The sequence below is a fragment of the Pelodiscus sinensis genome, chromosome 10 (genome assembly GCF_049634645.1).
Source record: "Pelodiscus sinensis isolate JC-2024 chromosome 10, ASM4963464v1, whole genome shotgun sequence".
In the NCBI taxonomy this organism is placed as follows: Eukaryota; Metazoa; Chordata; order Testudines; family Trionychidae; genus Pelodiscus; species Pelodiscus sinensis.
In genome coordinates, this window is record NC_134720.1 from 17208233 (window position 1) to 17236149 (window position 27917).

The 27917-nt window shown below is 43.5% G+C and overlaps 1 protein-coding gene across 15 annotated transcripts in view; it reads right to left on the bottom strand.

The window, feature by feature from the left end:
- The window catches only part of DOCK10 (dedicator of cytokinesis 10), a 259393-nt gene that overhangs the window by 93668 nt on the left and 137808 nt on the right, over positions 1 to 27917 (bottom strand). For 9 of the 15 annotated variants that reach the window (XM_075937571.1, XM_075937578.1, XM_075937573.1 and 6 more), the window contains exons 9-14: positions 25794 to 25891; positions 24277 to 24360; positions 22786 to 22941; positions 19623 to 19844; positions 15741 to 15863; positions 12934 to 13016 (exon numbers count right to left, since the gene is read on the bottom strand). In XM_075937571.1, coding sequence (XP_075793686.1) covers positions 12934 to 13016; positions 15741 to 15863; positions 19623 to 19844; positions 22786 to 22941; positions 24277 to 24360; positions 25794 to 25891 — 766 coding nt within the window. The remainder of the gene's footprint in view (positions 1 to 12933; positions 13017 to 15740; positions 15864 to 19622; positions 19845 to 22785; positions 22942 to 24276; positions 24361 to 25793; positions 25892 to 27917) is intronic. The other 6 variants (XM_075937576.1, XM_075937569.1, XM_075937579.1 and 3 more) reach the window with 1 other exon arrangement.

Consider the following 27917-nt stretch of genomic DNA (forward strand, 5'->3'; position numbering starts at 1 on the left):
TACAAGGCAAATATGCAATTCTTAGTTCCTGTTAGGGGATATAGTTGAAATCATACTTGGGTGACCCAAAGGGATACAATTTATTCACATATGTAGGCCACAGTCTTACAAAGACTTCATACACTACACACTGACATTTAATTTAATGCAACAGTTCTACTGACTTCAAGAGGATTACTCCAGTGTACAACGTTCCAGATGCAGTTTTAAGGCCAGAAGGGACCATTCTGATAATCTAGTCTGATTACATGCATAAGATAGACCACAAAATTTCATCATATCACACATATATCAAATCTATTATTTCTGGCTAACCTAGTGCATATCTTGTAGAAAGACATCCAAGACTTATTCAAGAGACAGAGAATTCATCACACCTCTAGATAAATAGTTTCAGTGGTTAATTACCCCTTACTGTGAAAACAAACAAGCAAACTAAGCAACCTAAACCCAAACCAACCAACCAATAAAAAGGCACACTGCACCTTATTTTAACTCTGAATTTGTAAAGTTTCCGCTCCTATCCATTGGATTTACTTGTGATAAAACAGGTACATCTATAAGTCTTTGCAGGATTGGGGATTTAAAATGTAAACTCTTTGGGGCAGGGATCTAGAGCCAGATTTTCCAGACCAGTATATCTGCTTTTTACCTTTCCACAAGGGTAGAGTTACACTGGTGTAACTTGTCTCAATACATGTTTGAACAATGACAACTACACTTTTGGTTAAATAAATCATAAATTATAAATCACAATTATAAAATGTTAGCCAGAAGCAGTGTAGATTAAATGGAAAAAGAGGATATCATATAATAATTAAGAATAACACAGATCAACTTTTGATCATACAGGAAATCATTCTCAGAACATTCCACTTCTGGTCACTCTCACTTTCAGGATTTAATTAAGACATTTCAGTGCCCTTTGAATTGCCCAAGGGTTTAAACACTCTGGCTGGACTGCATACTGTTACAACTGCCCAACGAAAGAACACTGGATTCAACTGCAGCATGAAAAACAATTGCTTAAGAAAAATAAAATGTTTTTAATACAAAGTGTGACTCCACATATTGAGTATTTCTTCCCTAAATTACCTCTCTATTCTGCTGTCACTGAAAACAGAATTGATGTCAGCATGAAATACTGCCAGATACCAAATAACCAAGTAAATCTTGGGCTGATTCTACTGATAAGGACAAATGTACAATATCCTAACTCATTCAACTGAGATGGAAGGACCAACATTAAAAGGGAAGCAACCCACATTTCAGCCATAGATCTCCAGTTGAGATGAACAAAATATCCAATAAATAGCTATCATTATGCCACTGGAATTTGTGGTGTGACAGCAGAGTCACTGTAGAATGGGGAAGATTCCTTTCTCTCTGTTCCCCATATATTCAGTTATGCTAGCAAGTTGGACTCTGGATTTGGGCCTAAAAACATACCATGCAAGCTAGAATAGTGAGGTAGGGAGATGTCACAGCAAACATACTGCTGGACTTTGGTGTAGATTTTTAAAAAAGGTATGTAAGTAATGCACACAAAATATAATTATATCAATGCAAATAGATAACTGATGTAGAATTAGATGCTGCGCCTTTCAGAATTGAGCTTCCTAAAAAAGTCTCAGGGCATTAAGAAGGTCTTGTTATGAACAGGCAGTTGTAACCAACCACAGAATAAACCAAATTACTTGCAAGCCCTATGTGATCACTGAACACTGCAGCTGCATGAAAACTATGAACATGAGTGAAAAAACCAGGCAATTATGTATGCTGATAGCTTTTATGTAAGTAATCACCTGGTTGCAATAAACTATCTTTACATTCATTAGTCAGTTTCGCTACTACAGGCAGTCCCGGGTTACGTACAAGATAGGGACTGTAGGTTTGTTCTTAAGTTGAATCTGTATGTAAGTCGGAACTGGCGTCCAGATTCAGCCACTGAATCGGGACGCCAGTTCCGACTTACATACAGATTCAACTTAAGAACCCCAGGCATCCCCAAGTCAGCTGCTGCTGAAACTGATCAGCGGCTGATTCCAGGAAGCCCGGGGCAGGAGCTTCCTGTAGTCAGCCGCTGGTCAGTTTCAGCAGCGGCTGACTTGGGGATGCCTGGGGCAGAGCAGCTGGGGTGCTGCTGGGTTGGTCCAGTAGCGCCGAGGAGCGGTGCTGAGGGACCAACCGGCAGCGCCCCACCTGCTCTACCACAGGCCCGGGGCTTTGCTCCACATCTCCCTGGTCTGCTGGGGGGGGGGGCACACTAGCTGCATCCCCCCCCCAGCAGACCAGGGAGACGCTGAGCAAAGCGGTGGAGGATGCGGGCGGGACCACGGCACTGATCTGGAAGCGCCGTGGTCCCGCCCGGGTCCTCCGCGGCTTTGTTCAGCGTCTCCCTGGTCTCCAGACCAGGGAGACGCTGAGCAAAGCCGCGGAGGACCCGGGTGGGACCACGGCGCTGATCTGGCTCCTCTCCCCCTCCCCCCCCCAGCAGACCAGGGAGACGCAGAGCAGCTTTTCTCGCCCCGGAGGACGCGGGCGGCGGGACCGGGCGTCCCGCCGCTCCCGTCGTCCGGGGCGAGAAAATCCCCGTTCATAACTGCGGATCCGACTTAAGTCGGATCCGCGTAACTCAGGGACTGCCTGTACACATATTTTTAGTGTGCAGTTAGAAAATGTGGTCTCCCTTATGCACATGTATGTTAACATGGGGCTTATGTATATATATCAAGAAGAGAATTATGTATCTTTTTGCTTGCAGATCATATTGGTAAAGGTCGGACCTGAGTGGTCCTGAAGAAAGGCTTTGCTGGACCAGGGAAGGTCAAGCCTTGGGATCTCCCGGGACTCCATTCCTGGCCACCAGCCTGGCCAGTGTGCTGCCCCAGCCGCTAGCAGGGCTCCACTCTTGGCTGCTTTCCTGTTCTGATTTGTGGGACTCCCTTCCCCCAGCTGCTGGTTTCACTGCCCACAGCTGGCAGTGGCTCCCTTACTCCAGCCACAGGGTCTCCTTGCCCCAGGACAGCAGCGGCTCTGAGCTCCAAGCCGGCATGGGCTCCATGTACCCAGCTGTAGGGGCTTTCCTACTCCTAGCTGGTGGTGTCCCTGTGCCCCGGTTCTGGCCAGCAGCAGATCCACACCCCCAACTATCAAGGGCTTTGTGTCCCTGGCCAGCAGCAGCTCCACACTTCTGGCCGCCAGGGGCTCTGCTCTCAGTTGGCAGAGATCCCCATCCAGTCCTGCTTTGGCTGCCGGCCGCTGATTGGGTTTCCTGCCCCCAGTACACTGGCCCTCCAGGCTGCCTACTTGGGTGAGCTCCCAACCTCTGTGGTTGGGGCTCTCTGGACCACAAATGTTGCTGGAACAGAGAGTTCTGGACCACAGAGGTTCAACCTGTATCTCAGTTGTTAGATAAAAGCTGAAGAATTGTGTTTGGAGCAAGCATTATGTGTACTGCAACTGCAGTAACTAAGTAACTTCGGTCTTAATTTTTGCTGATGGATTTATTTGATAAAGCACACTTGCGTGTGAGCGAGTCCCTGACCATAGAAAGTAATCTAAAAGTATTTCAGAATGACAGCTGTCATTCAACAAAACTTGAGTTAATTCAATGCAAGGAATGGATCACAAAATTCTCATATCTGTAAAAGAGTCAGCATAGTTTCATTAGCTTCAGAGGCACTATGCTAGTTTACACCAGCTAAAATCTTGCAAGCTCTGAAGAGATTTACACTTTTAGGATCTCATTTAAGAATTCTGTGAAGACTGAAGGGCTGTGTCTAGACTGGCAAGTTTTTCCGCAAAATCATCTGCTTTTGTGGAAAAACTTGCCAGCTGTCTACACTGGCCACTTGAATTTCCGCAAAAGCACTGACGATCTCATGTAAGATCATCAGTGCTTTTGCGGAAATACTATGCTGCTCCCATTCGGGCAAAAGTCTTTTTCCGAAAAACTTTTGTGCAAAAGGGCCAGTGTAGACAGCACAGTACTGTTTTCCGCATAAAAGCCCCGATCGCGAAAATGGCGATCGGGGCTTTTTTGTGGAAAACCGCGTCTAGATTGGCCACGGACGCTTTTCCGCAAAAAGTGCTTTTGTGGAAAAGCATCCTGCCAATCTAGACGTGCTTTTCCGAAAATGCTTTTAACAGAAAACTTTTCTGTTAAAAGCATTTTCGGAAAATCATGCCAGTGTAGACGTAGCCAAGGGGTTGAAGGTATGAAGGGGTTGTAAAAATTAATATGGGTGAGTGAGCAAAGTTTCCCCACATCTACTAAATGGAGACCAGACATGCATCTGCAAATTTTGGCAGCTTTGGTATTAATATGAGAATGAACGGTTGACGTGTCACATTGTAATTCTAAAGTAAAGTACAACTACAGTCACCTGCAAGAATCTACAGTGCACCAAATGACACCAACTCTGGAAAGAAATTATGGTGCAAGTCTGAGTCAGCAACCTGAAGGGCACATAGCATTCTATTATTACATAAAGTAATCAGAATTCCAACGGCATGAATGACACATATGCCATTGTCGTATGGCTGAGTGAATGAATATGTAAAACTCACACTGTGGCCATCTGTAACTGTTTTAAATTATAGTAACTCAAAAGGGAAAATTTCCATGATAAAATGGGAACACAGTTAATACCAGAAAATAAATAAGCGGAAAATATATTTTCAACCCAAGATTTTTGCAATTTATCATAGTCAACAGTTTTAGTTTAGTGTGATGTATCTTTTAGAAATATCTATTTTCAAGCTACAAAATTAGAAATAGATTTTGCAAGATCAAATTCTTTGTTATATCAGTGTTTGTTAGAGCTCTGCTCTTATATCACTGTGAGGTGAGAGTATGGCAATAGATTTACACTGGCATAAATAAGAACAGACTTTGACCTACTGATCCAAATTCATCCTTGGCATAACATCAGTGCTGTCAATGTGTTTATGAACGGAATGAATGTAGGCTAATATGTTTCTGCTACATTGTATCATCTGTCATGCTCTCATTAATGATGGAAAAGTTTAAGAAGAGCCAATAATTGGACCACAGAACATTTCACAGTGGAAAAGAAGTCTGTAGTATCAAGATTACCCAGTGAGATGGCCAAAGAATGGTCATTCCTAGAGCAGACCAAGAGTTGAAACAGTATTGTGATTCTTCATTGATAAAAACACTCAGTGAGGACAGGCTGAAGGTGACTCGGGTCCAGATCCTTAAAGGTACTTTGGTGCCCAGCTGCCTCTTTAAACACCTCACTCCAACATGTAGACACCACTGGTATTTTGAAAGCAACTTTCAGATGCTATCAAAGCCCCATATGCACCTATATTTCCTCTCCTTCGCCACCTCAATCCCCCAGGTCAGCATTTGGAAAACCACTTAAGTGCTGATGTGGCCAACAGCTAATGAGCAGCTTGGTACCCTAATACCAGTCAAAATAGGATTTTCAAACGAAACTGGGAAACACCTATCTCATTTGTGGAGTCTGTCCCTTTGGGTGTGCTCTGAGCATGTCTAACACCAGGGAGCTGCCAGCCCTCAACTCCCATCAGGAGGGCCAGAGGCAGCCAATGGGGAGGCAGCAGACTGCCTGATCAAAAGACATATGGGGAGCACAAGGAAACACAGAGTGAGCACAAGAGAGACAGTGAGCATTAGCAGCACATTGCTAGGGCATAGGCTACCTAAGGGTACGTCTAAACTACATGCCTCCGTCGACGGAGGCATGTAGATTTGTGTATTCGAAAAAGGGAAATAAAGCCGTGATTAAAATAATCGCCGCTTCATTTAAATTTACATGGCTGCCGCGCTGAGCCGACAAACAGCTGATCAGCTGTTTGTCGGCTCAGCGCGCTAGTCTGGACGCTCCCCTGCCGACATCAAAGCCCTTTGTCGGCAGCCCCGGTAAACCTCATCCCACGAGGAATAACAGGGCTGCCGACAAAGGGCTTTGATGTCGGCAGAGGTGTGTTCAGACTAGCGCGCTGAGCCGACAAACAGCTGATCAGCGCGGCAGCCATGTAAATTTAAATGAAGCGGCGATTATTTAAATCGTCGCTTCATTTCCCTTTGCCTATCTGTCTAATCTACATGCCTCCGTCAACGGAGGTATGTAGTCTAGACACAGCCTAAGTGACTGGCCTGGATTAGATGCCTAATTCCAGGGAAGAGTTTGTGTCAGAGGATCCTGGGGCACTAAAGCCCCTCTCCTCAGCATTTCTCCCCTTGCTAGTTTAGGAGTCTCTCCTCTCAGCTGATCGGCTTCTGAAAATCCCTTCTCAAAGCACTTAGCCCAGCACCCAGACTGGAGCTGGACTTGCTAACTAGCAACCTGATCCAGAAAAGGATCAAGAGACGTCACACCCCACTTGGCTGGATGGGAGTGAGGGATTAGGGATGCTAATGAAGGGCTGACGAAGGGCTTCACATGTCTGTTAGGCTCCGGCCCACAACGGGGTTACTGCAGAGTAGTGCTGCTCTGGTGGGAGTTCTTGACCAAGGCACCAGGCAACCCAAACTACCCAATGCACTGGAGCAATGCAGCCAGTGCCCATGTTCCCCTCTGTGACCAGGCAGCTCAGTCTCTCCCTCTCCCTGTGCCTTCAATGAGTAGTCCCCTTGCAAAGGAGTCCTGGGGGGAAAGGGATGAAAGACTTCCTTATACTGGTAAATACGTGAGACACTGTTGAGAAGGGATGGCTGAGCTGATGGATGGATACAGAGAAAAGAAAGCTTCTTGCATCTGCCCCCACCTTGTGCATTAGGGACCAACCACAAACTAATATGGTTAACCAACATGCAATCAAACTCTTTACAGCTGTGCAATAGTTGCAGGGCATACCACAAAGTGGCACAGCAGCAGGAATGAGGTAGGCAGGAGAGAGTTAATAAAAAACCAACTAGGTTTGGCTCATAGGCTGCATTCAACTCCATTGTGCCTTTCCTTCTATGCCAAAACTGTTCTGCCAAACCATACGACAAATAGTCATGTAATTTTGATGAATGGTCCTTTAGCAGCTGTATGAAGCTGATAAATATTGATAAGCATCCTTGAACTGGGTACAGTCCAGCAGAACAAATCATCTTCATTTTCTTGACCAAGTAAACCCCTCTCCTTACTTTATTAGGGTATGTCTACACTACAGTACTAATTCGAACTAACTTAATTCGAATTACTTAATTAGAACTAAGCTAATTCGAACTAACGCATCTAGAACTAAAAACTAGTTCGAATTAGCGTTTTGCTAATTCGAACTAGCATGTCCACATTGAGTGGTCCCTGAACCGAGGTAAAGGATGGCCGGAAGCAGTGCCGGCAGGGCATCAGATTAGGACTTAGAGCGTGGAGCTGCTGTCTCAGGCTAGCCGAGGGCTGTGCTTAAAGGGACCCGACCCCCACCCCAGACAGACAGTTCTCAGGGGTTCCCCGCTTGCAAAGCAGTCCTGGCTTGGAGTGCCCTGAATGCCCACACTCGGAACATCACAGCACTCGGCCATCAGCCCGGCTGCACTTACTGCAGGCTGCCATCTGGGGAGGGGGTCAATTGGGGCGGCTGCAGGAGAGCTTCCAGCCCGAGGAGCCCGCAGAGCCACCCCAGTCCTCCCCATCGGGGGCTCATACTCCATTCCTCCCTCACCTCCTTCCACTTACCCCTCCCTAGGCCCCCTTCCTGATGTACAAAATAAAGGACACGTGTGTTCAAAAATAGAAACTCTCTTTATTGAACAAAACTCGGGGAGACTGGGAAAAGGAGGTGGGAGAGGGGAAGACAGAGGGTGGGAGAGGGGAGGGCAACTAAAATGATCAGGGGTTTGGAACAGGTCCCATATGAAGAGAGGCTAAAGAGACTGGGACGTTTCAGTTTAGAAAAGAGGAGACCGAGGGGGGATATGATAGAGGTCTATAAAAGCATGAGTGGTGTGGAGAGGGTGCATAAAGAAAAGTTCTTCATTAGTTCCCATAATAGAAGGACTAGAGGACGCCAAATGAAATGAATGGGTAGCAGGCTTCAAACTAATAACAGACAGTTCTTCTTCACAAAGCAAATAGTAAACCCGTGGAACTCCTTGCTGCAGGAGGCTGTGAAGGCTAGAACTAGAACAGAGTTTAAAGAGAAATTAGATAAATTCATGGAGGCTGGGTCCATGGAGTGGTATTAGCCAGGGGATAGAAATGGTGTCCCTGGCCTCTGTTTTGGAAGGCTGGAGATGGATGGCACGAGACAAATGGCTTGGTCATTGTCTTCCGTCCATCCCCTCCGGGGTAGCTGGTGTTGGCCGCTGTCGGCAGACAGGCTACTGGGTTAGATGGACCTTTGGTCTGACCCAGTACGGCCATTCTAAGCTCAGGGCTCAGGGTTGGGGGGTCTCACTGGACCACCTTGATTTTCATGCAAACCTGCTCCTGGGTGGCCAGGCTGGCAGCTATCCTACCCTAGACAGCCACTTTCCTGTGCCTAGTGCGGAGGTCGTGGATGAGGTCCACGATGTCTGCACTAGACCAGGCGGGCGCCTGCCTCTTGCGGCCCTGGGCAGGCTCCTGGGAGCCACCAGCCTGGTCCCGGGAAGAGGCGGAGGGCTGGGTGGCAGCGGGTGGCTGGCTCATGCCGTGCCAGATGCAGGGTCTGCTGGCTGGGTTCTGGCAGGCTTGCACCTGGCACAAGCACCGTAGCCAGACCGTGCCTCTTTAAGGGCTCTGGGGCCGGGAGGGGGGCAGAAGAGTTTCCCTGGTGCTGCCCAGAGTGGCCACCAGGGAAAGCTGGGGAGGGCTAGCCTCCCACTAGTTTGAATTAAGTGGCTACACAGCCCTTAATTCGAACTAGTTAATTCGAACTAGGCATTAGTCTTCGTAGAATGAGGTTTACCTAGTTCGAATTAAGTGCTGCGCTAGTTCGAATTAAGTTCGAAATAGTGGTTTGTATGTGTAGCGCCTATGAAAGTTAATTCGAACTAATGTCTGTTAGTTCGAATTAACTTTGTAGTGTAGACATACCCTTAGAGATCAACCAAACTATCTGCCAACAAAATATAAACAAGTGCTTCTAAAAGCTCTGCTTTTACGCATAGTCAACCTCTGGAACTCCTTGCCAGAGGATGTGGTAAAGGCTAGGACTTTAACAAGGTTCAAAAAAGAGCTAGATAGAATCATGGAGGTTAGGTCCATCAATGGCTATTAGCCAGGATGGGTAGGAATGGAGTGCCGCCAGGTTGGTCCCGTAGCGCTGCCCCTCGGGGCTGCGGGACCAACCCGGCAGTACCCCATCTGTCCCCGATTCAGCCGCTGCTGAAACTTACCAGCAGCTGACTCCAGGAAGCCCAAGACAGAGCTGCTCTGCCCCGCTTCCTGGAATCAGCCCCTGAACAGTTTCAGCAGCAGCTGACTTGGGGACACCTGGGACAGAGTAGCTGGGGTGCTGCCGGGTTGGTCTCACAGCACCAAGGGTCAGCGCTACCAGACCAACCCGGCAGCACTCCAAATGCTCTGCTGCAGGCGTCCCCAATTCAGCCGCTGCTGAAACTGACCAGCAGCGGCTGAATCAGGGACGCCTGGGGAAGAGCCAGACTATTGGAAGGGGGGCTATGAGGAATCTGGGGTGGCATCCCCCCCACCCCACCACAGACCCCTCATAGCGCCCCCTTCCGATAGTCCGGCATATCTGATAATCCGGCACTCCCTAGGTCCTAAAGGTGCCAGATTATCAGAAGTTTACTGTATATTTAAAAGGCTGAAGCGCAGCAGGAGGGACCCAGCGCGAGCTGGGAATCAGGTGTCCCAACTTGCACTGAGTCCCTCCTCCTGCACATTAGACTTTTTAAGTGTATTAAGGGCTGACAGGTTCTTAATACATTTAAAAGGAAGAGCTGCAGCAGGGTTAGCTCCTGGATCAGGAGCTAACCGTGTTGCAGCTCCCCTACTTATCGATTAATCAACTAGTCCAGGGGTGGGCAAGAATTTTTGGAGAAGGGGCCACACCTTGACTTTGGAAAGTGGTCAAGGGCCACACTTTTCTTTGGAGGGAGTGCGGGATCTAGGATGGAGGTTGGGTGAAGCAGAGTGCACGGGGTAAGGGACTGGCATGCAGGAGACAGTGTGGGGTCTGAGAGGGAGTTTGGGTGAAGAAGGGTGTTGTGACATGGGTCAGGGGATTGGAGTGTAGGGTCAGGGAATATGGGTGCAAGAGAGGATTCTGGCCTGCAGGAGGGGCTCTGGGATGGGGTGCAAAGTCTGAGAGGGAATTGTGACGAGGGAGACAGGAGAAAGGGGGTGAAGACTGCAGAGGGTTTGGATGGTGACTTGGGGGAGGGAGAGGCAGGGATGCCAGAGGCAGGCTTTGGCTGGAAGGTGCTTACCTAAGAATCTCCCAGCCAGCAGCCCTGCAGCACTCCCAAGGTAGGCTGTGTGTTGCAGCACTCCTGCCTGCTGCAGCCCCAGACTGCTTAAAACTACAGGCTGTTCCTTCCACGTGGCTCTCAGCTCCAGGAGGGGGAAGAAGTTTGTTGTGCTCCCATTGCCCAGGCTAATCTCTCAGCTCCTATTGGCTGGTTGTTTCCATCCAATAGGAACCGAGAGATTGGCTGGAATCAGTTCCTATTGGCTGGTTGTTTCCAGCCAATAGGAGCTGAGGATTGGGCTGGGGGCGGGGAGATCACACAAAGCCTACAACTCTCTGCAGAGCAGAGAGCCACATGGACCATGCTTTAAACTGCAGCAGCTGAGGGTCCTGGCAGGGTGGTTCGCGGGCTAGATCCGGTGGCTAGGCAGACCAGATCTGGCCCCCAAGCCGTATTTTGCCCAGTCCTAGTCTAATCGATAAAAAATCCATTGACTGGTCGATTAGCTAGTTAAACTAAATTTAACATCCCTAATCTGTAGAACTGTGTGTATGAATAGGTGTATATATGTGTGGTGGAGAATTTTAGTAGCTAGGGACAGAAAATGCATTCTGCATGCACAATAAGCACAGCATATTGCCTTATCCTCCTAACAAGATTCTGCTAATTCTATTTCTCTAAGTGTAACACTGAAACACAACAGCAGGAGGGGAACAACAGAAGACAAGTGCTTCTACCTCTAGCAGATCTTATTCTTTTGACCAGAAGTCCACTTAGTACAAACACAGTGGGGAGTACTGGTTGAGATGCTACTGGATCCCACTGAGCAATAAATTGAGAAGTAGGACAAAATTGAGGAAGAAAGAGCAAAATAGAAAAGAAGGGGAAAAGGAATCAAAGGGAAATAGAGACAGATGGGAGGAAAACAATACAAGAAGGGAGAAAACGAAGGCAGAATTAAGGGATCCAGGTATCATAAGGTGACTGGCCCCTTTTAGGAGAGATATGGCCCCAGTGCATGGCAAGGCCTAGAAAGAGACTGAGAATGGTACCCCCAGGAAGTTGGCATAAGGGCTGAGAGCTGTAACCCAGAGACAGAAAGACTCTCAAAGCTCCAAAAGCATCTGGGAACAGAGCCATGAGGATGGGCTGAAAAGAAGGCTTTGAAGGACAAAAGAACATTTCAGCTAGACTTTTACTACTCCAGCAGGGGTTAAGTTTGGTTTGTGACTTGGCTGAAGGCTAAGTGATATCTCTAGCACAGTGACGTCTCACGCATATTGGAGAAGAAAATAGGTAGGGAACATCTGCCACGCCACATCTGCCAGCAAAAGGTGTCACACGATAAGCACCCTCCTATGACTTTTGGGAAAAGGAGAAGCCACTACAGAAAACAGGGGAAGGTCCCAAAGGAATGATAGGGGAGTGAGAGAGTGTAGAATGAGCTGGTATACTATGGAAAAAAATGGACTGGAAACAACCAGGAGAAGAGGTTGACGTCAGAGGGGCAGGGTTACAAGAGAGGGGACACAAGAATAAATACGAATAAATAAGATATAAGAATAAATAAGAATAATAACTGCAAACATAAAATAAATAAACCTCCATCTTTCTAATGTCTACTGAGAATGCTAATGATACAAAGACTTCCGGGGCATTCTCCCCTTCCACCACTACCAAGAAGAGTTATTGACTCGAGTCCCATGACTTGAACTTGAGTCCGACTTAAGTCGCCTAGGTGACTCGACTTGAGACTCGACTCAGATTCATTATTTGTGACTTGAGACTTGACTTGAGACTTGCTAATTTTGTTAAATCGACTTAATGAAAAAATTGTCCAAAAACGCCGATATTGATGGCTTGTACAAAAGTGACTTGACATTTTTTAAATTAAGACTTGAGATTAGACTTGGGACTTGACTCGAAAGTGACTTTAGGGACTCGAGAGTCAACTTGAGACTTGAACTGTAGTGACTTGAGACTTGACTTGGACTTGACAATGACGACTTGAAGACAACACTGCTACCAAGACATAGGCACTGGTGCCACAGGAAGCTTGTCCAACCCCAAGATCTTCGGCTAAGGTTTCTCAAAACTTGACAGATGTAATATAGGGTCAGAGTTCCAATATTAGATACCTAGTCCATATATAAGCTCTGTATTTAGGCTCTGGTAGCAGGTATTCAGTTCCCATTTCAGAGAAGACTAAGCTTTGAAAAGTCTCCTAAAAGAATTTTAGCTTTCAAACCTCTCTAAGAAATGTAGTGCAAAATTTCTTAGACGGGGTATGTTCCTGCATTATTGTCAGATATTGACATTGTTCTTGATGCTTTCTAACACATGCATGAATTAAAGATGCCACCACACTAATCTTTAATGGAAAGGTAACTGTAATTCATTTATGTTAAGAAAGAGAAATGGAACAAAACGGAACTGATTAAAGCCACCAAGATCTGCCAGGGTCACTGATAAAGTAGAAATTAGTTTGAAGCTGCAAATGTGGCTCATAATAAAAATACATGAATCCAAGAGCAGGATGAGCTGTAAGATGTTGTTAAAAACTGTTATATGCAAATAATCAATATACATACCTCACTGACCAAGCAAATGGCATACGGTATTTCCCCAGCTTGCTGCAGAACTGTTTGGTGGATTTTAACACTTTTTGTGCACACTAGGTAAAAAGAAATAAATACCATTGGTACCATCAATATTGTCATTATGGTTTTTGTTCTTTGAAAAAAGGCTTATTTCAAGCTGAAACAAAGAAGCACTCTGTGTACCAGAAATACACTTTAGGTGGCGTTTATATGAAGGGTTCACAAAATCAGAGCGGTGGAACACAGGTTCACTAGGAAACAATTGCACTGTGCTGGAGGTTTGCAAGGGATTGTGCTGACCATTGGAGAGGTGAGAACAGAGTAACTAGGGGTGCCCTACTTGAGTACATCCTCTCATCAACCTCTGTTGGGGGATAACTATGGAGCTCCAGAAGAAATGCAGCCTTTCCTTCCCTCACAGGAGAACAGCAGCAATGGAAATACCATATATTCTTCGTGCAAATTATTCCCTTTCATGCTACCACGGCTCTCGTTTAAATTAACTAAATGGAGGGACTGATATTCTGGTGTCAAGGCTGGGATATCATAGTATATCCAGCAGATGTTAAACTTGGATTCTGACTTTCCTTACAATTTACGCAACCCTATTAAAATCAATGGGGTTTCATGGGGCCTAAGTCAAGGCAGAATTTGACCTTTAGTGTACTGCCTATTAAGTATTTTGAATGGTGCATGCAAATCCAAATAGCAGATCAACAATAGAGTTTGAAATGGTACAGGCAGGCCAATAGAGGAAACATTTTTTGCTGAAATAGTTAAAAGAATAGGTATGTGTCAGGGAAATGTGTATAATAGTGGGTGCCTCTAGGTGTTTTCAATTTCAATATCGCTCTCCCAGTTGACTGAAATTAAATTTTTGGAAGCCTCTGATGAGGGGAGCTCAAAACTGCCGAGGCACTCTGCTGGATATACTATGTTCTAATCAGTATGGAGAGACTTGGTATCAGAATGGGTAAATATCTCTTTGGAACACAGAGAGCCCTTCTGTTTAGAAGATTGGTGACTGCAGAGCTAGTGTGAATTTGTGTACCCCTGCTAAATATCACACCTCTCAAATACAGTGCAGACGTACTTATAAAGAAGCCTCTCCACTCGTGCACTGTGGAAGTAGATTGTATGCCTGCAGGACTGGACCGAGCCCTTTTGGCGCCCTGGGCCCGGGCGTGAGGCGCCACCCCCGGGTGCAGGGTGCATGTGCAGGCCTGCCTATGGGGTGCGGGCCCGCCCCCCCCCCCCCAGGGTGCGCGGGCCCTCCGCCAGGGTGCACAGCGCATGTGCGTGCCGGCCACGGCCTCTGGTGTGCAGCCCGTAGCCTGTCCCCGGGGCGCACAGCGCATGCACTGCCCAGCCCAGCCAGCGCTGCTAGCGCACACGCCGGGCCGTGCATGGTCCCGCAGCTGTAAGGGCAAAGGAGCTGCTGTCCGGCGCCGCAGGGCCAGTGCTGCGGGAGCCGGGCGTGCGGCTCCTGATGGCAGCTGTAAGGGACGCCATGCGCCCCTTACAGCTGCCATCAGGCGCCCCCTGTGGGTTGGCGCCCTGGGCAGCTGCCCGCCTCGCCCATGCCTCCATCCAGCCCTGTATGCCTGTCTACTTGAAAAAAACAAGGAGTTTATGGCACCTTAGAGGCTTACAGATTTTTTAGGATATAAGCTTTCATGGGAAAAACCTACATCAGATGAGTTGAGTGGAAGTTACAGTCAGATTCTGATGAAGCGGGTTTTTCCCACGAAAGTTTGTGGTTACAGTCAGCTTCTGATAAAGTGGGTTTTTCCCATGAAAGCTTGTGCCCTAATAAATCTGTTAATCTATTTTGAAATAACAAGTGGAGCATCCACACTACCAAGCCTGTTATTTTGAAATAATAATGCGTACTTTCCATGAGAAACAACGCTTATTTCAAAATAGTTATTTCAAATAGCAGTAGTGTGGACGCTCCACTGCTGCTACTTCAAAATAATTACTCCCCAGAGTTATTCAGAGTAATTACTCCTCAGTGCTTCCTGGGGCTCTAAGTTGAGGTGGCACGTCCACAGTAAGGGAGCCTGCCTCGGGCTAATTTCAAGGCTTCCCTGTAGTGTGGATATGTTATTTCAAAATAGTTATTTCAGGAGTAATTATTTTGAAATAAGTTATTTTGAAATAGGTTCCTTGTGTAGACATGCCCTAAGGTGCCACAGGACTCCTTGTTGTTTTTGCAGATACAGATTAATACTGCTGCCCTCTGAGATTATCTACTTGAGACTGCAGAGGGAGGTTAGCTAAGATCCAGCACCCCAAAATCACTTTATAATGGAAAGTCATTATTTTAGCCTATTGAAGCACTAGCAATGTAGTCATGCTGCCTGGGAGCATGTAAATGGCTGGACCTAAACACCTACCTAATTCTTCAAAGGGCAATTACTTATGCTTTGTATGGAGGTAGAGGTGGTGAATTTCACTGTGCTAGAATACCACCAGCACAAGCAGTGCACCACAAGTTACAATCACACCGAATTTCATCTGGAACATGTTTATTAACCCTGTTCTATTGCCAAATGCCCTGATGCAAACTAGATCTACTATATAGTTTATTCCTGTGTTAAATGTTTAAGGGCTTCACCCCACTTCCACTGAAGTCAATAGGAATATTGCTACTGACTTCAACAGGAAAGGGCCCTAAGAGAGCTTATACAATCAAGCATCCACAAACTCACAAATAGAGCTTGCAGTGTTTGTCACCCACAGGAGGACATTTGTTCTAAGAATCAAAGAGGCAATTTATTTTTATATTGCATTACCTTATTAGAGTCTGGATTCTTAATGTAAGGTTCAGCACTGCTGGCAATATTTCCCATGAGCACCTTTTCTATTCTTGCCACCAAAACAATTTCAGAATGGGGGTTACTTATGGAGAAAAGAGCCTATAAATAAGAGAAAGAATAGTTAATAAGCAAAGAACAATTCTGTAACAAGTGGAAACATTGTCAACACTCCCCAGTTGGTTGAAAAGAGCTTCCTGTTTGAGTCTAAGTGAACCTAGAGGGATGTTGAATCTTTCACCTTCTCCTAGTCCACTCAGTGGGGATGCTACACTTACAGATTCAATAGGACTTCACTTCCTTAGGCCTACTTAGGTTTATTTGTTTGGATTCACAGGACCAAATTCAGAGGTAATGTGTAAATATTAGTTCTTTTACACAACCTGAGACTCTTTATAATGAGTTAGTCTCTCTTAGAGTTACTCAGATATATAGTCTCATAATTCAAAGCAACCACAGAGTCACATCACAATGAACAGAGGAGTCACTAGTCAGGAATCTTCCTTCTCATTTTGCTGTCTTCACATAGAAGTGATCCAGTCAATCACACTGTCAAACTAATTTGATGTAGGCATCCTTTTCATCTGGCACTTATTACTGCAAAATTTATCTTGGCTATATATCCCACAATTCAAGTTTTCTTTGTCTGATCATCTTGATGATATCCGGTATCACTCCAGTTATTAAATAAATTTGGGCAATTACGTGTTCATTAGTCATGTGCGAGGTATAATTAATGCGCCGCATTTTCCTGTTGTAGTACAATTCCCAAGTAGAAAGGCTCTTTCTATCCTGTTTCCTTAGCATCTATGTCTCACATGCATATAGAAGGACTGCAATCATTTTATTTTACACTTCATGGGAAGACCTTTGTTTCTCAGATTTGACACTGCATGTCACTAGGGCAGTAGGAGTGACTCCAATTTTGTCAGTCCTCTTAAGTGTTATTTAGCATCCTTTGCGGTCAAGCTACCCAGGTATCTGAAGTACTCTACACACTCCAATGCCTCCTCAGATTTGGATAGAAATAGCTTAGTCTTTTCAAAAGATGAAGAGACAATGTCACCATTGTCTTTGTCTTTTCATATGATATCTATGAACCTACCACCTCTGTGTCCATCTCTATTCTTTCTAGCGATTTTTGCACCTCTTCTTCTGACAATCAGTCAGGTCATCAGCAAAGCACAAATGACTAATTTTTCATCCATAAATTGGTACACCATCCTGTGGGTTTCCATCAGTGGCTATTAAAATTTCTACTAGATACCCATTGAAAAGGGTTGATTACAGCGTGCAGCCTTGTATGATACCTGTTCTCAAGTCACTAAGTGGACGTAAGCAGCACTAAAGAAGTCTATCTGAATTTAAGGGGAAGTCTAATTTATGCCTCACTTTTAAATTTATTTGGAATCCCAGGAATGGCTCATATTGACTGATTATCTATTTTGCTATATGTAGACATATGTTTGATGAGAATATTCAATATCACACCAGAGTTACATATTTTTAGTATGAAAAAATCTGATTATTTGCATTTTTATCACGATTCTTCTTTTTGCTCTACATACAGATGAATCTGCATTTCTGGATTCTAATTAGCTGAGTTGGTAGAAAATTTTCAACCAAAAACATGGTTAAAATTGGAATTATACCTAGGGAAACTCCAATTTTGAAGAAGATTTCTGATTCTCTGATTTGAACAATGTGAAATAAACAATGTAGTTTCAAATCAATATTAAAATGAAATGGCATGTTTTGTTTCATTTTTATTTAAAATATTTGATTTGTTTTAGTTTGGGAAATAAATCTATTTTCAGCTTTTGGATTCCAACTGGAAAACAGTAAGCAAGTTTAAATATTGATGCTTTCCCAATTTTCTCACACTTCTTTACCTTCACCCCCATGTCCAATTGGATAAAGAAGGAGAGAGTTAATAAAAAGTATGAGAGAGGATAAAAAATAATTAACTTAAAAGCAAACAAAATTTCCAGAAATAAAAATGTAATAAAATGATATTTTAAGTTGAAACAAAATGAAAAATGTTGCATCACTTTCACTTTTCAAAACATAATGAAAGTTTTCATTTTGAAATGCTGATTTGGTATGAAATAATATTAACATTCTTCCTTCCTGTCATTTGAAAATTCCTTTAGAAAACACAACATGTTCTGGTTGAAAAATTTTGAAAGGAGATTTTTCTTTCAGAATTTTTTTATGGCAAAAATTTGAGTTTCTGACTATCTCTACTACATACACTACTGTTGCAGCCTTATAATATCTCAGGTAATCAGGAAACTTTCTTTCCATTAAAAATTATGTCTAATTAAATACCACAGATGCCTATTTAAAAAAAGTATCACAACCATACAGTTACTCATTAGTATAAAATTAATATATGAATGTAACAGTATCTACTACTGACATTATAATGAAATTCTAGAAGCAGAATGTGATACTTCATGTAGGAATCAGACCAGACTACGAAGTCTTACATTCTCCTTTTGCAAAGTGATGAATTACAGAACCTGCAGAAGAGATGGTCCCATTACTAGACAACCTGAGGACCCACTTTAGGAAAACATCCCCTTTCAGGAAATCTCCCAATGATGTACTTAAGTGCTTTCCTGCATCAAAGGCTAGAAACAGATCTTATATAAATTAATAACTTGGAAAAGAAAGTAGGTATGGATAGTAAATGGAGACTGTGTCATAACTTAGAGAGTAATGCAAACATCTATATGTGATTTTATATTGTGATTTTGTTAGGCTGGTTTGGGAGAGGTCAATGATTGAGTCAAAAAATTATCATAAAAATTGCTGCACACATCATGGGCTTCTCTAGATAACAGATACTGACAGTTTCAAAGGAGCTATTAGAACCCAGTTTAGGATATGTACAGTGCACATGAAACACAAATAGGATCACAAAATCATAGGGCTGGAAGAGACCTCAGGAGGTCATTGTGTCCAGCCCCCTGCCCAAAGCAGGACCAACCCTAAATAAATCATCCCAGCCAAGGCTTTGTCAAGCCAAGACTTAAAAACCTCTAGGGATGGAGATTCTACTACCTCCCTAGGTAACCCATTCCAGTGCTTCATCACCCTCCTAGGCTATGTCTAGACTGCAGGCTTCTTTCAAAAGAGGCTCTTTCGAAAGCATCTTTCGAAAGAGCCTCTTTCGAAAGATCGCGTCTAGACTGCAGGTGGATCTTTCGAAAGAGAAATCCGCTTTTTCGAAAGAGAGCACCCAGCGAGTCTGGATGCTCTCTTTCGAGGAAGCCCTATTTACATTGAAGAACGCCTTCTTTCGAAAGAGGAACTTTCGAAAGAAGGCGTTCTTCCTCATGAAACGAGGTTTACCGCCATCGAAAGAAAAGCCGCGTTCTTTCGAAATTATTTCGAAAGAACGCGGCTTGAGTCTGGACGCAGGGGAAGTTTTTTCGGGAAAAGACTACTTTTCCCGAAAAAACCCCTGAGTCTGGACACAGCCCTAGTGAAATAGTTTTTAGTAATATCCAACCTAGACCTCGCCCACGGTAACTTGAAACCATTGCTCCTTGTTCTTCCATCTGTCACTACTGAGAACAGCCTCTCTCCATCCTCTTTGGAATCTCTCTTCAGGAAGTTGAAAACTGCTATCAAATCCGCCCTGATTCTTCTCTTCTGTAGACTAAATAAGCCCAAATCCCTCAGCCTCTCTTCATAGGTCAAGTGCTCCAGCCCCCTAATCATTTTGGGTGACCTCTACTGGATGCTCTCCAATGCGTCCACATCCTTTCTGTAGTAGGGGGTCCAAAATACCACTAGTGGTATGAACTGCTCTTTTTTAAACCTCTGTGATACACATCAAACAGCAAGTACCTGTTTAGGATATTTCAACCATGTCTCTGGAAATCCCTTGACCACTGGCTCTTCTGCCTCACTTGTGTCCATAGTTTCATTATTGCCATTCTCCAATGAAGACGAGGAACCTAAAACCATCTCTGTAACAAGTGTGTGGTTCAAATCCACGTGAAAATCAGCAGAGATTTTCCTGTTGTCCCTGATATCAAACAGAGCCATGCTCACAAAAAAAGGCTCAATCTAAAGATAAAAATCAGAAACAGCACGATTAAAATATAATACCACCAGAAGGCAAGAGGCTTAAAACCTAACAGTTCTATATCCCATGTGCCGGAATATGCAGATTCACCAGAGGATGTAGGGTTCTAGAAATTTCTTCCGGGCTTGTATCATTATGCAGGTGTTGTACATGTTCTTAGTCTTTGAAATCCAGGGTTGCAGACAGTCTGCAACTCTAGCTCTGCCAGCTAGGCTAGACTACCCAGAATAGACTGGGAGAGGTAGGCATACTGGTATCTCTGCCTGCATCTCTAGCTAGCTAGCAGGATTGCTGGAGTCACACAGGGCAAAGCAAACACAGCACCGTTTTAGGAGGCTGTTGCAGCATTCATTCTCTCCCTACAATCTACGAGGCAGTCTGCCTATCAAGAACAATCTTTCCATGAACTCCTACTGGGGTGCTGTGCCTCCACACCTTCCTATATGTGGCTAATGGCTGCACTGCTATGATCTCGCCCTTTATAGCAGCCCTTTACAAATATGCATGCAGTTACAACAACTAAGAACTTTGATGACACAACATTGCAATTTTCTCACTAGTTGCACAATATTTGGTGTTTTTCTGAAAGCCCCAGCTCTCAGAATTCAGTGATTAGACAAACATTTGAGATTTCTTTTTTTTTTAGTGTCTAGCCATCATGATTGCAGAGGAAAGCATGAAAACACAAACTTTGTGGTTCAAAAAAACCCCCCAAAAACAAAAAAACGAACAAAAAAACCCAACGCAAATAAAAACACCAAACAGTTATCTTATTGGATTTTAAACAAGTATCATGAGGTTGGGGGACTGATTTCTGAAAACTTGGGATTCCCAGTACAACTGGCATATAAATCAGCAGTGCGAAGAGAACTATGCAGACTAACAAGTAGCGCCCTCCAGGACTAGAAATGTCTAGTGGATACTCAGAGATAGACATCAGGATCCATAGATCTGCAGGGCTCTACTCCCAAGAGCCACTGCAGCCAATGGAGAAGAGTATGGTCCTACCATGCCCAGAAGCCAGCAGCTCCTCATGGCAGTATGGCTGCACAGCATCAAGCAGGGCTTTAGGATCCCAGACAGGTAATGCCACAGCTGGGGGCGGGGCAGAGGATGGTGCAGCCATGCTGTCAGGAGGAGCTGCCAGTGTGGGGCGCTGGCACCTGTGCACGTTGGGACCACACTCCTGGATGCAGAAGCTCTTGGGTGTAGAGCCCCGCAGACCCAAATGCTGCCGAGTGAGATTTTTAGGCAAGCGGGTGTGCTTTGTCAGCAGAATGAGTGTTATGATTTTGTTTCCAATATCCGTACTCACTATCTCCTGACCCTCTAGTCATTGTTACTGAACTTACTCTTGGTTGTACTATATGTCAGTGCTGTGTTGTAAGGCAAAGTTTGGGCCTGGGCTGATTCTTACAAGCTGGTGTGTAGGCTGCTCCTTTGGGAACTGCAGTGAGTGTTCAGTGGGGAAGGGGGTGGATTCTGTGGGAAGTGCTTGCAGAGAGCTTTGGGGTTGCTGCTGTATGTTGTTCACTGAGCCTTCACAGAAGCAGCAAGGCCTGAGGAGCTCTGGAATGTATTGCTTGTACTAGGAGAAGCAGTCAGTGTCAGGGAGCTGAATCACAGCAAACACAAACTAACACTATGGGCTCACAGCGGTGAAGCACCTCACAACTCTAGGTCTCCTTGGGGAGCATCACAGCACCATCTCCTTTGTCTAACTCATGTTGCCTCTTATAAATCTAAGGCCAGATTCACTGTCAGATTCAAGCTATTTTGCACTCTCTGGTGAAGCAGATCAGCCATGATTCCAGCCTAATCATCCTATTCTGACAAGTCTACAGCTGCTTTGCAGGGCTAGATGGCACAGGAGAACATGCCCTTAATGGATGCAGGATGCATTAGCAGATAATCTATTCTATGTTTCCATAGCTCTGGACTGAATTACTGCATTCCTTGTGACAACCATCATTACTTTCCTGCTGCTTCATTTTGCTATAAAACTACTGACCACCTTAAGCTCATTATGCACCTGCTGAGAAAGTTATCTGCAAATGAAAACCCAATGTCCCATATGTAATGCATGGAAGCCAAATTGACAGCACATGTATTTGATACAATACTTGGAATTCTCTCACTTGAAGCAGGAGTTAACAATATCCAGGGGTTGTGCATTTATGCCTTACAATTTATTTTTTTTACAAGTAAGTAAGAGAGAGAGGGAGGAGTATATTATAGATTAACTTTTGTGCCTAACATTGATTTTGAGTTCATGGATTTATAGACTGTAAGCACTTAGTTCAATAAAATGAAAGTTTGTCTAGTTTCAGTTAGTTTGTATTCAGATCCAGTGCTATTTTCTACCTGAATGCAGTAATAATCCTCTATCATCACAATGGATCTGCACATCTCCTAAAGTCAGAGTGAACTACTGCATTATGGTACCACTTTGTACAATGGAGGAGGCACATTAGCATTACAAAATGCCGTGCTTTATCTGATGGACTGTGGTCCACTCTATTTTGACACCAATTTGTCATATGCTTCTAGGATCTGATCCAAGGCCCATGGAAGTCAATGGGAGACTTGATGCCAATGGGCTTCAGATGAGGGCCATAATGCAGAGTGAAGTAAAAGCTGAACTATATCCTGACAGATTGCTTGTATTGCATTTAGATTCACAAAGAATCAATACCTGCAAAATATTCTATTGCTACACTCAACATATTTATTACCTGCAGAACTCCCTAAGGACATGATTCAAGATTAATGTATGTAGACAGAGAGAGGAACGAGCCTGTTTGGAATATGGAAGAAGGAACTTTCACCACACCTCCTAACTGCAGGAGTAATTCAGCCTTAAAGGATTCCCATCCTTGAGAAAAGGAAACACGCACATGCAGAGATAGATACAGAGCTTACATTGGTTACAGGATCATTTTCATTCTCAGTCACACAAGCCTGAAGATTCAAATTGAGGGATTTACAAGTTATCATGATCCTCTTTGCATCCTTCTCCTCAAATGGCTTGATCAATGAATCTGTTCTTGCACACTCCTTTTTCTGAAGATTTGAGGCCTAGAATAAACAATTTTGGTTGTTTATTTATGTGTAATATACACAAAGAAATTCAATGTTATAAATTAGATTTCTATCTGCACCATCTGCCACTGTGATATCTGAACACATTAAAGCTCTATCTTCACATAATCTTGAAGGAAAGACAGTGTTATTACCCCCAATTTACAGATTGAGATCTTAGGTTTCCTAAGGTCACATTAGGTATGAGTGGCAGAGCTGAGAATTGAATTTACATCCCCTGAATTCCAGGCTAGCACCTTGAGTATCAATTTCTTATTTGAAAAATGGAGTTCAATTTGAATGGTTTATTTCCCTATTTAGATTAATGTAGCCAGAACACTAGAGACTGCAACTCCAAAGACACCTGTATAGTAGAGTTCAGATCTCTAGACTGTTGCAGAATAAATATATTTTGATATTACCATATATTCCCACTGACTTGTATTGACCTCAACTTCAGATCAATTTTTGTTTCTCTACAACATAAAAGTGATTATTGGTTCCAATCCTGTTCCCCATGAAATCACTGAATTCTGAAATGTAATGTCTATTAAGCTGGAAAAGATGTTAAGATAAATTAAAACCAACTTGAACATTTTCAAATCCCTACTTAATCTACTTCAAAAATAATAAATAGTCCTGAGGCACCTTAGAGACTAACACTATCTATCTATCTATCTATCTATCTATCTATCTATCTATCTATCTATCTATCTATCTATCTATCTATCTATCTATCTATCTATCTATCTATCTATCTATCTAAACACAGAAAGAGAGAGAGAGAGGGGGCGGGGGAGAACAGAGTAGAGTATCATGAGCTTTCGTGGGCAAAACCCACGTGGGCAGATGATGAAGTGGGTTTTGCCCATGAAAGCTCATGATACTATACATATAATTGTTAGTCTCTAAGGTGCAACAGGACTACTTGTTGTTTTTAAAGTTACAAACTAACATGGCTAACCTTCTGAGACTTTTAAGCTACTTTAGTAGTTTCAGTGAACTTCTCTGTATTGCTTATCTTTTCTACATGTACCTTTGCAGTAAAAGCCAAAGTAGGGAATAACCATGAAAAATGCTATTCTTGTAGAATTTCCAACCCATGAGGAAGTACCAGGAATCTTCAGATAGTCTGTTCTTGTGAGATTTTTAGTTCAGTTTGGGAGATTAAGGAAGTTGAGACAATTCAGAGAAGGAACTAAACTTTGGCCTTCTTATCCCTGCTGAACCAAACATTAGTCTCAGAGCAGTTTGTTTTGCCACTGACTTCAAGTAAATTTGGGCTTCTCTCTTCTGAATACCATTAGAAACTAAACCAGTATTCTTACTTACAGTTATATCAGGATCCAGGGAGAACAGGTTTAGTCGTTCCATATTTCGAGACACTTTCACTGTTTCTTCTGTTTCTGTGATGTACTGTAGTGATAGTTAATAAGTTAGTCTTTTGAATACAGACATTAGTCCAGATACAGTTGGTATACCTTACAAAAATGACTGATGCTTCATTTATAACAACAAAAACTTATTATTTTATAGTAGCTATCATGTGAGAAGCCCAAAGTGCCTTAAAATTTAATTAACATCCGTGCAAGGTAAATGCATTTTATCTCAGTTGTATAGATAGGTAAACTAAAGAAAGCTATGGAGAGTAGGGATGTAAGTGACTAGTCGACTATCAGACAAGCAAAAGCTTATTGGATAGTGGACTACTTCCTCGACTAGTCGCTTCCCCCCCCTTGCTGCCTCTATCAGGAGCTGGTGCTGGGGGGAGCTGGCTTAAAAGCTGGTTCCCCCAGCACCGTATCCGCAGGGGACAGAGGAGGCAGGGGGATAGCGGGGACCAGGTGCGAGCTGGGAATCAGCTGATTCCCGGTTCACACCCAGTCCCAGATGCTGTGCCTCTGCTTTTTAAGTGTACTAAGAGCCTGATGATAGGCTCTTAATAAATTTAAAAGGCAGAGCTGCAGTGGGGTTAGCTCCCGGTTGCAGCTCTCCCGCTTATCAACTAATCGACTAGTCAATGGAAAGTCCATCGACTACTCGACTAGTTGATTAAACAAAATTTAACATCCCTAATGGAGAGGTTAAGTAGCTTGCCCAAGCAATACAGTGATGGGCAGGAATAGAACCTAACTTCTAACAATCAGTAACATTTGGGCCGAATTTAGTCCTTACTTGTATCATAGTATCATTCACTCTAGATAAAATTTGTCATGGGTGATATGCTGTAGATATTAGAACATAAGCCAGTTGTACTCATTTAAAATAGATTAAAATTTTTTTATCATAGCTTTTAGCTATTTATCGGAAATAACCAGAAAGTAGCTGCCATTCATTTTCTGTGTTTGATTTTAAATTAGCTTATCTTGATGGAGAGGTCTATGCCACAGACTCCGAGAAAAAACAAACATCTTTCTCTCCAGCTCTACCAGCAACTTTCAGTGACATTAGATAGGGTAACCAGCAGTACACAGACAAGCTTTGCAGGCAATATAAGAAATCTTGCTTCCTTGAGGGCAAAGTCTCCCAAAATGCAGAGATGCTGAATAGAGAAGACCATGAATACTTCTTGAATAAATTAACTTCAAAGAAGCAAAGTGGGAGGATATGGCCCATACACTCTTAGCAGTACTTACAGTTGAAAGCTACTCTGCTTCTAATAAAGCTCCCAAGAGCTTTTCTAATAGGAAATAACAAAACCACTTCCTCTTTTGCTTTGTCATAGCCTTAAAACACAAAATGACATGTGCTGGATTTTTAAACCTCTCTTTATGTTAGTAATCATCTTACAAAGTGCTTAGTACATGTGACCAATGCAGTACTTTACTGCAGGACAGGTAGTAAATTACCACGTTTATTACTTTTGCAAAGTCTGGATGCAAGGTGTTCTCCGAAGAATCAGTCTCTTCCTGTGGGCCATCATAATTCTCCAAAACTTCTGCGGAATCTTAAAACAGAAAACCATTTCTGAGAATGACTGTCAGATTTTTATCACCCGAGCAATTAACCTCTAACTTTTAAAATCCATTTTACATACTATTTATTTGTATTGCATGTTTTGTCGCTTTTAGCACTAGGGAACTATCATTATAGACACATTCTATAACTGTTTAACAGAGTGAAAGCTCATGATACCATCTACATGTTTTGTTAGTCTTTAAGGTGCTGCAAGACTATTAGTTGTTTTTTAAGTTTTTCCAGTTACAGACTAATTTGCCTACCCCTCTGAGGCTTTTGGGCTAATCACTGTGACCCTTGACCTTCCCAAGCCCATATTTCACTATTGTTTGTTATTGCTTCTCATTTTGCCCTAACTAAAAGTAGATGTTATTCTTTACAGGGCAAAGGTCACATCTGTAATTTGTTTTGTTAAGTACGAAGCACATTTAAGAGCACTGCATACACAGTAAATAATAATGACCCTTATGAAGGGGGCTTTTCACTTCTCTCCATCCTTCTAGAAGCAGCATAGGGAACTTACTCAAATCTTATGAGCCAGATCCTCAGTTTATATAAACTGGTGTAGCTGCGATGATGTATTTACACTAACTGGGGACCAAGGCCCAAGGCTTCAAAAACTCCAACAGCATGACTGCTGTGGACCAATAAACCCAGAGTTGTGGAGCTGTAGAGCAATCCTTCTATGTAGCTCTGCAATTCTCCAATTCTAGAACACCCTTTTTAAAAAATGGTTTCCCCTAGCTATTTAGCCAGTTGGGATGCAGATAATATGAGTTGCTACCAGAGCTGGTTGAAAGTTGTAAATTAAATTCAGTGAGAAATTCCAAAAACGTTCAAAAATAAAGGTGTTGTTCAGGAACAAAAAATAGAATTTTCAGCATTTCCTATTAAATGGAAATTCTGAGAAAAAATGCTTTGAAATAACCAAAACTTCTGGAAGCCCAAGCACCAAAACTCCTGGCTCAGCCAAGGCTCCCAGCTTCACTGCAAGAAGCTGGGAAGCCCTGAAACTTTCCAGGGCTTACATGGTCCTCTACCCCTGTCTTCCAGAGCTCCCAGTTCCTGGCTGCACTGCAGGGAGCATGGAGTCCATGACTCCGAAGCAGTCTGTATGGTGTGCTCCCCCAGAAGTCCTAGGTTCACACTTCTGACTGGCTGTCCATCAGGTAGGCTGCAAGAAGTGGGACAGTGAACTTTCCTGTGTTAGAAGATACGTCACGATCAACACACATGCAGGGAACATATTAATGTAGACAAATTGGTATTTTCCAGTGGAAAAATGTTCCATCATAAAATATCCTCCCAGTGCTATTTATTACAGCCCTCAGCTACTGATCTGTGGCTTTTTAGCTACAGCTGTAGCAGTTCATGCTTTTAGGTTCCTGGTTCAATCCTTGGTATACCAATAAGGAGGGTGGTTATCACATAAGTGGAGATAACTGAAATTTGAACCGATGGCCTCCGACATTTGGGACAAGGTTTCTTTGAGCTTTGTAACCTAAAAGCCTCATCATACCTCTCTCTTTGCACCCAATACACAGAGCATGTTAGCTGTTACCCACTCAGTACTAGAGCTTCAGGGGGTAGCCGAGTTAGTCTGTAACTGGAAAAACTTTAAAAACAATGCATAGTTTTGCAGCACCTTAGAGACTAACAAAACATATGGATGGTATCACGAGCTTTTGTGGGCACAATCCACTTCGCCCACCTCCCCTCCCCCCGCATTCCATATTTATTTCGAAACTGGACCTTTAATAACTCCATTCATTTGAAGAAGCGGGTTGTGCCCACAAAAGCTCATGATACCGTTTACATGTTTTGTTAGTCTCTAAGGCGCTGCACAATTATTAGTTGTTTTTTAAGTTTTTTCTAGCACTAGAGGTTTAGCTTATGCTTTTAAGTCTGAAAGTCCCTGGGATGTTTGCCAAGAGAGTGTTGTCATTTAGTGACAGGACATTATTACACATTATTCATTTACAAGGGCTACAAATAAAATGTTAGCATATTAATTC